The 9,917-nt window shown below is 40.9% G+C and overlaps 1 protein-coding gene across 2 annotated transcripts in view; it reads left to right on the forward strand.

Moving 5' to 3' along the window:
- LOC141265367 (protein MON2 homolog) overlaps positions 1-6,251 on the forward strand; it is a 26,212-nt gene extending 19,961 nt beyond the window's left edge. The window contains exons 7-8 of one of the 2 annotated variants that reach the window (XM_073678376.1): positions 115-309; positions 6,037-6,251. In XM_073678376.1, the coding sequence (XP_073534477.1) occupies positions 115-309; positions 6,037-6,060 (219 nt within the window). In that variant the 3' untranslated portion in view covers positions 6,061-6,251. Of the gene's footprint in view, positions 1-114; positions 773-6,036 lie in introns of those variants that run through there. The other variant, XM_073678375.1, reaches the window with a different exon arrangement.
- The last annotated feature ends 3,666 nt before the right edge of the window (positions 6,252-9,917 follow it).

A 9,917-nucleotide genomic window follows, 5' to 3' on the forward strand; every position in this document is an offset into this window, starting at 1 on the left:
ACAGCTGTTGCTTCATGTCTGAAACTGTGAGGTGGGTAATAAGTTTATAGAGAAAAGTCTAATACTATGTTTGCTTTTGCTAATTCCACTTTTTTATTTTTTTTTATTTTACAGCATCAAGAATTTAGTTTCCTATTGAAAGAACGCGTGTGTCCTCTTGTGATCAAGCTCTTTTCGCCAAATATTAAATTCCGCCAAGGCTCCAGTAGTAATTCTTCTCCTGCTCCTGTTGAGAAACCCTACTTTCCTATATGTATGAGACTGCTCCGAGTTGTATCTGTACTTATTAAGCAATTTTATGGCCTTTTGGTAAGGCAATACATTTATTTTACATTTTCTGGGGTGCTTTAGTGCATGTTCTAGAATTATTTTATCTTTTTTCAAAGTGCTGAGCTCAGGAGGCAGATTTGATCAGCTTCTGTATGAAGGAGCACACGGAACAATGTATGGGCTACATAGAAAGTCTATAATCCCCCAGACCGTTTTCTGCATTTGCTCCTGCAGGAGGCGAGCTCTTCTGCCTGTGTACCGTACTTTTCTAAAAGTCTTTTGAGCTATCGTTGGGGGCTCCGGAACCCAGATCCCCATCAATCCGCATGGTGTCACACTTAAGGGTGTGTTACAGCAAACTAAATATACAAATTGCCTCTTCGGAGAGAAAGAGGACTTGAACTCTAGCTCCACCTATTGGAAGTAGCAATTCTAAAAGTCAATATCAACTCTTTAACAAGCCTTGCCATATGACTTAAGATAAAATCAAACCAGAATCTCAGTTTGCAGACTGTTTTGCAGTGTTGCCTCTCATCAGTGCAAAGTAAGAGATCTGATTTGGCTGGGTGAGAGGCTTAAGACTAGGACCCAAGGGGTAAGATTTCTCCTTATGGAGAGTGAAATGCCAGAGTGAGGAGACTTATACGCCATGCATGCTCCTCTGGGAAATTAAATGTGCAAATTGCCTCTTCAGAGAGGAAGAGGACTTGAACTCTAGTACCACCTATTGGAAGGATACACCCCTGTCTAAACATGTCAATACTATGCATGAGGGCAAAGTTTATTCGGTCAGATTCATAGGTATTGATAAGGTCAAGTTTCCACTGAGAGGTGGTAATTGGGATAAGGCTCTACTTCAGAGAGAGGCCAAATGGATACATTATCTACGTACGCTGGCACCTAGTGGACTGAATGAACAAATCTCGTATAAATGTTTCCTATTGGTTGAGGGACCATCTAGGGAAAGGAGTGTAGGGACAACCGACGTTGAGTGGGGGCGCCACTGTGCAGGTCTAGGGTGCCAACCTCCGCTGCCAGGTAGGGATTGGGGCCTAGGGCCAGTGTAGAAAGGATCATATGTGCCATGCTGTATCCCTTTGGACTTTTTATGGGGCCATGTTTTTTTCTCACCAGGGTTTCTCATATTTAATATACCTCCAGTAACGTATCATCTATTAATCTTTTCTATCCCGTACTTCAGATGCTGACCTTTGGTTTGGCCCTTTGGACAATGTTCCAAATGGTTTTAGTGGACAAATGCGTGTTTGTCTTAGCCTCCTACTCATGCCTACCTAGTTATTTGGTTATAATAAGCCCTATGGTGGGAAGCCATGCTTAACCCTTAAGGGGTGGGACGATGGATATTTCCTTTTCTAAAAAGTTGAATTATTATAAATCATCTGGTCCCATTGTTTGATATATTGCTGCAGGTTTGTAGTGGTGATTATATATCTGTAAATGCAGGAGAGGAGGGGTATTGTACCTCCCAGTCTGTGTGTGTGAGAGAGTGGTTTTTGTTGTCCCTCCCTCCCCGGCCACCGCTGTCTGGAGTCCGGTTCTGGCTGGTTTTGTAGCGCTAGTGTGCTTTGCGATGCACTTCATTTCTATATGCATGCATTCCATTTACCGGAAACAGGAAGGACGTCACCAGATGTGACGTTGGCGGGATTCCATATGCGTTCCACCCGATGGTTTGCGTTCCAGATACCGGATAAACTAGCCCACGTGACCGAAAGTGACGTAGCGGCGTGTCGGTTAGCGCGGCAGTTTAAAGGAGTCACGGTGTAGGAAGTGACAGGTGGAACCCTGGGTCTTTTGAAAGGAGGATAAGGGCTGTTTGAAATGGTGGAGACCCTCAGCCCCTTTTTTCAGTCTCCCCTAATGAATCTACTTTAGGAGGAAACGCGTTGGGAGCAGGATACCTCCAGAATGTTTTGGTCATGTATTTGAGGATGACATTACACCAGGATGAATCAAGCCATGATGCACTTTAGGATTGGGTGAGATTGTTTCATTTTGCTTGATGTAACAACAACCCGAAGGATTCCTTCAGTGGGGTTTTGCTGATTTTCCCTGACATAGTCCACGGTACCTATTTGAATAGAGGTCATGTGGGATTTTACTGTATAATCCATGGTACCTTCTGCGTTTAAAGGGCATATGGGAGTTTATTGTATACCTATTTTTTGAGCGCACACATGGTATCCCTTTATGATTGGTATGTAATATATATTTAAAAAAAGGCCAACTAATATTGGCAAGGATAGTGTCTAAATCCCATGATCAGGATGAGTTGAGGTTGATTTATTTCTAGGCCGTATACACTTGGCATTTGATATGTTGAGGTGTGGTTCGCATGTATATACTATCATAGTTTATTGAGAATAATTCAAAAGACCCAGGGTTCACTATTTGGCCCATTATGGTTTTTTAACTTGGAAAAAAAAAAAAAATGTTTAATATATATCTAATAAATGTTATATTTTAACTATCTTGCTTAAAAATCTAAATAAAAAACTAGCCTCCTCCACCCCTTAATAACCAGCCATCTCACACCTAATTTCCCCGTCGCCCAGACCAGCTCAATGAGTTGTTATGGAGGAGGGGGAAAAGTGTAACTATAGTCATGAGTAGTCACCGATAAATATAATTATTTTACATAGCAAAGCAATATAGCTTTAAATGCTATGATTTAAAAAAAAAAAACTGGAATCCTCCACCCCTTAATAGCCAGCCATAACACACCTTATTTCCCCATCACCCAGGACAGCTCAATGAGTTGTTATGGAGGAGGAGGAAAAGTATAACTATAGTCATCGGTAGTCACCGGTAAATAAAATTATTTTACATAGCAAAGCAATATAGTTTTAAATGCTATGATTTAAAAAAAACTGGCCTCCTCCACCCCTTAATAGCTAGCCATCACACACCTTATTTCCCCGTCGCCCAGGACAGCTCAATGAGTTGTTATGGAAGAGGGGGGAAAGTGTAACTATAGTCACCGGTAAATATATTTATTTTACATAGCAAAGCAATATAGCTTTAAATGCTATGATTTAAAAAAAAAAAAAAAAAAACCTGGCCTCCTTCCACCCCTTAATAGCCAGCCGTCTCACACCTTATTTCCCCATCATCCAGGTCAGCTCAATGAGTTTTTATGGAGGAAGGGGAAAAGTATAACTATAGTCACCGGTAAATATAATTATTTTACATAGCAAAGCAATATAGCTTTAAATGCTATGATTTTTTTAAAAAAAGCAACAAAAAAAAAAAACTGGCCTCCTCCACCCCTTAATAGCCAGCCATCACTCAGCTTATTACCCCGTCACCCAGGATAGCTCAATGAGTTGTTATGGAGGAGGGGGAAAAGGGTAATTATAGTCACCGGTAAATATAATTATTTTACATTGCAAAGCAATATAGCTTTAAATGCAATGATTTAAAAACTAAAAAAAAAAAAAAAAACTGGCCTCTTCCACCCCTTAACAGCCAGCCATCTCACACCTTATTTCCCTGTCGCCCAGACCAGCTCAATGAGTTGTTATGGAGGAGGGGGAAAAGTGTAACTATAGTCACCGGTAAATATAATTATTTTACATAGCAAAGCCATATAGCTTTAAATGCTATGATTTAAAAACTATAAAATAAAAAAAACGGGCCTCGTCCACCCCTTAATAGCCAGCCATATCACACCTTATTTTCCAGTCGCCCAGACCAGCTCAATGAGTTGTTATGGAGGAGGGGGAAAAGTGTAACTATAGTCACTGGTAGTCATCGGTAAATATAGTTATTTTACATAGCAAAGCAATATAGCTTTAAATGCTATGATTTAAAAAAAAAAAAACTAGCCTCCTCCACCCCTTAATAGCCAGCCATCACTCACCTTATTTCCCCGTCACCCAGGACAGCTGAATGAGTTGTTATGGAGGAGGGGGAAAAGGGTAATTATAGTCACCGATAAATATAATTATTTTACATAGCAAAGCAATATAGCTTTATATGCTATGATTTTAAAACTAAAAAAAAAAAAAACTGGCCTCCTCCACCCCTTAATAGCCAGCCATCTCACACCTTATTTCCCCGTCATCCAAATCAGCTCAATGAGTTGTTATGGAGAAGGGGGAAAAGTATAACTATAGTCAATGGTAGTCACCGGTAAATATAATTATTTTACATAGCAAAGCAATATAGCTTTAAATGCTATGATTTAAAAAAAAAAACACCAAAAAAAAAACTGGCCTCATCCACCCCTTAGTAGCCAGCCATCACTCACCTTATTTCCCCGTCACCCAGGATAACTCAATGAGTTGTTATGGAGGAAAGGGAAAAGGGTAATTATAGTCGCCGGCAAATATAATTATCTTACATAGCAAAGCAATATAGCTTTAAATGCTATGATTTAAAAAAAAAAAAAAAAAAAAACTGGCCTCCTTCCACCCCTTAATAGCCAGCCATCTCACACCTTATTTCCCAGTCACCCAGAACAGCTCAATGAGTTGTTATGGAGGAGGGGGAAAAGGGTAATTATAGTCACCGGTAGTCAGCGGTAAATATAATTATTTTACATAGCAAAGCAATATAGCTTTAAATGCTATGATTAAAAAAAAACAAAAAAACTGGCCTCCTTCCACCCCTTAATAGCCAGCCATCTCACACCTTATTTCCCCGTCACCCAGAACAGCTCAATGAGTTTTTATAGAGGAGGGGGAAAAGGGTAATTATAGTCACCGGTAGTCACCGGTAAATATAATTATTTTACATAGCAAAGCAATATAGCTTTAAATGCTATGATTTAAAAAAAAAAAAAAACTGGCCTCCTTCCACCCCTTAATAGCCAGCCATCTCACACCTTATTTCCCCGTCACCCAGAACAGCTCAATGAGTTGTTATGGAGGAGGGGGAAAAGTGTAATTATAGTCACCGGTTGTCACCGGTAAATATAACTAGAATATTTCTTGTCTCTTATGTACTATATACATAGCGTAACACTGTACATATAGTATCATAAGGTTGTGACTGTCGGGGGCATGTAGTGTGCATGATATTCCCAGGCACATCATAATGCCACACAGAAAAGTCCCTACTGGGCACTTACCTCCCTTACCTCATCCATCTTTGTGGCCATCCTTTTGAACAGGGATACCTTCGGTGTTCGTCTGGGGTCCTGATCCTGGCTTGAGTCCTGACATGCTTATTTCTTGATGTCCAGGTACTTCTTGTCCATCCGGATCTTCTTAATTTTGATGTTCTTCTTGGGGCTTAGGCAGACAGCTTGCTCTCATGGTGTTAAAGAGCTGGTGGATGGTTTGGGGTTTTCCAGCTGATGTTGGTAAATGAAAACCCCGTAAATAAGGCCTGGTGGTCTGCTGAGAGGGCTGAGTTGTTCGCCTCTGCAGCTTCCAGAATTTGGAGATTGAATGGTCTGGAGCTGCGCTGGATGTTACTTGGCTATAAGAGAAAAAGAAAACACAAGAAGGTTATTACATGAGAACAGCATGTAGTAAAGTTCAGAAAAGCTGCAGGTCCTCTGCAAACTGCATGTCAGTCAATGATCAGCAGATTTTGTCACTGACGATTATACATGTATGGGGGCTTCCCATCTCTCCACTGACAAATCTGACCTCAGATTCATTACTTAATTCATTATTAAGACCAGCCCCCTTCACTATTATTAGTAACATTACGAATTTGGAAAAGAGATTAAAGCTATGTGAAATATGTCTATGAGTCTGTATAAAACATCTCCTCTAATACTTACTGGCACAGGAACATGTGGGGGACACATTCTAAGGGATTCCACCGAGTCCCAGTCAATACGCTGGAAAAACCTATGGGCTCTGATGTTGCCATTGACTCCGAGACGCCTGGCAGGATCTTCCCGGAGGAGCTACAAAAGAAGAAAAAATAAATTAATTAATATAACAGCTTCATAAATAAAATAAAATAAAAAATAATAAAAAACAATATTTTTTTTAAAAAAAGCTATATATTAGTGTTTTTATTCTGAAATTTACAATAATACATGACACGTAATATATACCACTGACCTTTTTAATGATGTTCTTCGCCTCCTTGCTGGAAGCGTTGAATAGTCCTCGATGGTATTTGGACCTGCTGGTAATCATGATGTTCAAAATGATGCCAAATGCATACCAGTCTACCCCAGCATTGTACTCCTCCGCAGCCAGCATCTCAGGAGCCATGAAGCCTGGTGTCCCAGCGTATTCGGTGGCTGTCCGGTCTCCATAGATGTTCTCAACTGCCAGACCGAAGTCGGCAATCTTTATATGGCCCGTCGCAGCCACCAAGATGTTAGAAGGCTTGAGGTCTCTGTGAAGAAGAAGACAAATGGATTCTTATCAGTGTCTGCTCTATAATTCTCAGTAATGCTGAGTATAGCTATAGGCATCACTGGTGGTGGAGGATTAGATGTATTTCTAGTTACCGGTGGATGATGCCCTTAGAATGCAGGTGTTGAATTCCACACACAAGTTCCGCGGCGTAGAATCTGGCCGAAAGAGAAGAGGAGAGAATAGTATTTAGTGGAAGAGAAACTCAGAAATATACACTGCTCAATAGACTAGACAGGCAGGACTTGTCAGGATTTTATATTTTTATGGTTCAATAGGAGAGTCGCACATATCGCACTGATTATAGTGCACCTGGACCTGCTCATCTGAATATTAGGAACACAGGTATTAACGGACAATCCCAATAATAAGGAAAAAAAAAGAAAAATCTTAAAAGTGTAACATGTCTACCGATCACTTTTTTTTATCTTCTCCTTCAAATACATAGCTGTTTCTGTACAGTGTCCGCGGTCGGGTACTGCACATCAACCCCATACTGATTTGAATAGGGAGCGGACGTGCAGTACCCGACCACGGCCACTAAACGGTAGACGGAGCTGTGCTGCGCAGTTCTGTAACTGGTCAGTTCTGGCCACCGCCGACACCGTAAACAGATGATTGACAGAGGTACCGGGTGTTGCACGCCCACCGATCAGACATTGATGTCCTATCCTAAGGATAAATGGTAAAGTAGTGGAGAACCTCTTTAAGTTCCTTTTTGCCTATAAGGAAACACAATTTCCACCATTACAGTGTAAATGTATATGTTGTTAAAGGGTTATCCAGGATCAGAAAAACATGGCGGCTTTCTTTAAAAAAATAACGTCATATCACTAAAGTGAATGAGGATGAGCTGCGATACCATTCACAACCTGTGGACAGGTGTGGTGCTATTTTTAGTGGAAAAGAAAGCAGCCATATTTTCCTAAGTGTTTCACTAATAACATCCCTGTGAATGGAAGATATGAGTTTACCTGAACCTTAGAGCTAACAATCTAATCAATCTAGTCAGTCTCATATGGAAAATACATAGCGGTATTGCTTAGACTGTGACTACTGTACCGTGCACTGGGGATGGCAAGACACCCCTTCCTCATCAGGAGATGGTTGAATTCGCCACAGGTGACATGCTCCATCCCAAGAAGCACAAGCTCCTGTCAGACAAGACGTAGAGATCAGTCGTATGATAAAGTCATTGTAGCGTCCATACATTTACTAACACTCAATAATCAGTTATTTCTTCTGTGATTTCTTCTGTGGTCGAGCTCTATTCCACTAACTCATGAAGATATAGTTACATAATAATAGCAATAATGATACTTTCTTCTTTTTACTATGTGTTTATTGGCTATTCTAAGTATACACATATAGTGGATATAGCTACAAATGTAGAATGTGATGGGCTAAATGTACGGCATTCCTTCTCACTGTAATGTTGACTTCTGCATTTCTCACCATTGTGAGGTACTCAATAAGAATGACATCCATAGGGGTGGACAAATGACTTCAGATTTTGGGAGCCAGTTGGACCACTCCAAGATTTTCCATAAATTTCAATAGAGAAACCCAAAAAGTTAACCGTCAGCATCATATTTCTAGGCAGATTGCCTGGCCCCCAGGGTTTGTCCAGTGTTCCCAAAGTAGGTGACAGCTACACATACAAGGAGCAGGACATTAAAATGTTGTCAATGCTGAAATGTTAAACACCATATATAAATGTGGATATATTCCGTGTATAGAGATGAGTGCACTTTATGGTTTATCCAATATTAATGAACTGGTCACAATTTTACCTTGGTCTGAAAGGCGAATGTGCCATGAAGAAGGAAGGGGCTGCCAGATGCAAGTTGTAACACACGCCGCTCCACCATCGCGCGCTCCTCTCCTTCAGCTAGCAGGTCCCTCTTTGTGATGACTTTTACAGCAAATTGCTGGCGGGTATATCTATCTTCCGCCAGCACCACCTAGAAAAGAATGTTCATTTATTGGTGATCTTCATTAAAGGGGTTGTCCGGCCTTGGGGTAAAAAGTCTGCAGACACTTTATGTGACTACAGACTAGTGAGGATTCTCCAGTGTCAGGAGCGGGTGGTCATTTATCCGGCCTCGCTCCATTCAGTTGCATAGAGCAAGACTGCACACGTCTCGTTGGCACGTGACCACATGTATGCACATTGCATACCTTCAGTTATGCTCTCGCCCGTTCCTGGCGCTGGCACCGGAGAATCTTGACAACACGCACATTGTACCCTGAGGCCAAACAACCCCTTTACATAAGTTAATTAGAAAAAATTCCATGGGCATAATTAGTTATTCAAAATTAGTATTCAAGTACTCCTTAAGAATTGTATATTGACAGGAGAAACAACAGGAGTAGTTTAAAAATATCTACTTTATTGTATGCAGTTTAAAATCAGAAAAAAGTGGACAGGAGATAGACTACATGGTAACATGAAAAGTTCAGGTACAGACCAAAGATCCCAATCAATATAATTAAATGGTAATCATTCAAAATGATATAATCATGGGGCAGGTAGAGGGGTGCAAGAATAGATATTGAATCCATTTTGCCCTGTATTCCCAGAGTAGTAATTGCACCCTAATTTAACACTACAAGGTTCGATAGGAGTAATCCTTACCCATAGTGGCAAGGAGAGTCTGACCCGGGTTGTGGAGGCTGTAAGTGCTGCGACACTACGCACGTTTCGCGTGCCCACTGCACGCTTTCTCAAGGGGAAGGTAGGGAGGAATGTTAATATCTCACATGGTTACTGATTCACAAATGAGAGCGACTGAGTGAAGCATGCGCCGATCACCGCACCCGCGGCACGCCCACCCCCGGCCGTCAAGCCAGTCACGGCAGGCTGAGAGACCTGATGACACCCACACATGCCGAGACCAACATAGAGACGCCGTGGAGCAGGGCGCTCACGGAGAAGGGAAGAGGGCACGCGCACACCGATCCCATGGTGAGTATAAGTAAATATAATATTTAGAAAAAGACTGGTCATCACTCAATGAAATATTAGAAGATAAAACATTACTCACTATCATGAAAAATAAGAAATAAATGAAAATCGATGGAGGATGACAAAAAACAAAAAGGGGAATGATAACATTAATTAGTGGAACATCATCCTCTTGCGACTATACATTGATAATACAATAAATAATTAAATGTGCCCATTTACACAATGGCAAAATACATAGTAAGTATAAAATGCCGTCCGATGTCCATCCCAGAAATCATCCGTGTATCTTCCATATAGATGTTAAATTATATGTCTATGAATCCTCA

Source organism: Phyllobates terribilis, unplaced genomic scaffold (genome assembly GCF_046119375.1).
Source record: "Phyllobates terribilis strain yellow unplaced genomic scaffold, ASM4611937v1 Scaffold_4__5_contigs__length_816908805, whole genome shotgun sequence".
In the NCBI taxonomy this organism is placed as follows: domain Eukaryota; kingdom Metazoa; phylum Chordata; class Amphibia; order Anura; family Dendrobatidae; genus Phyllobates; species Phyllobates terribilis.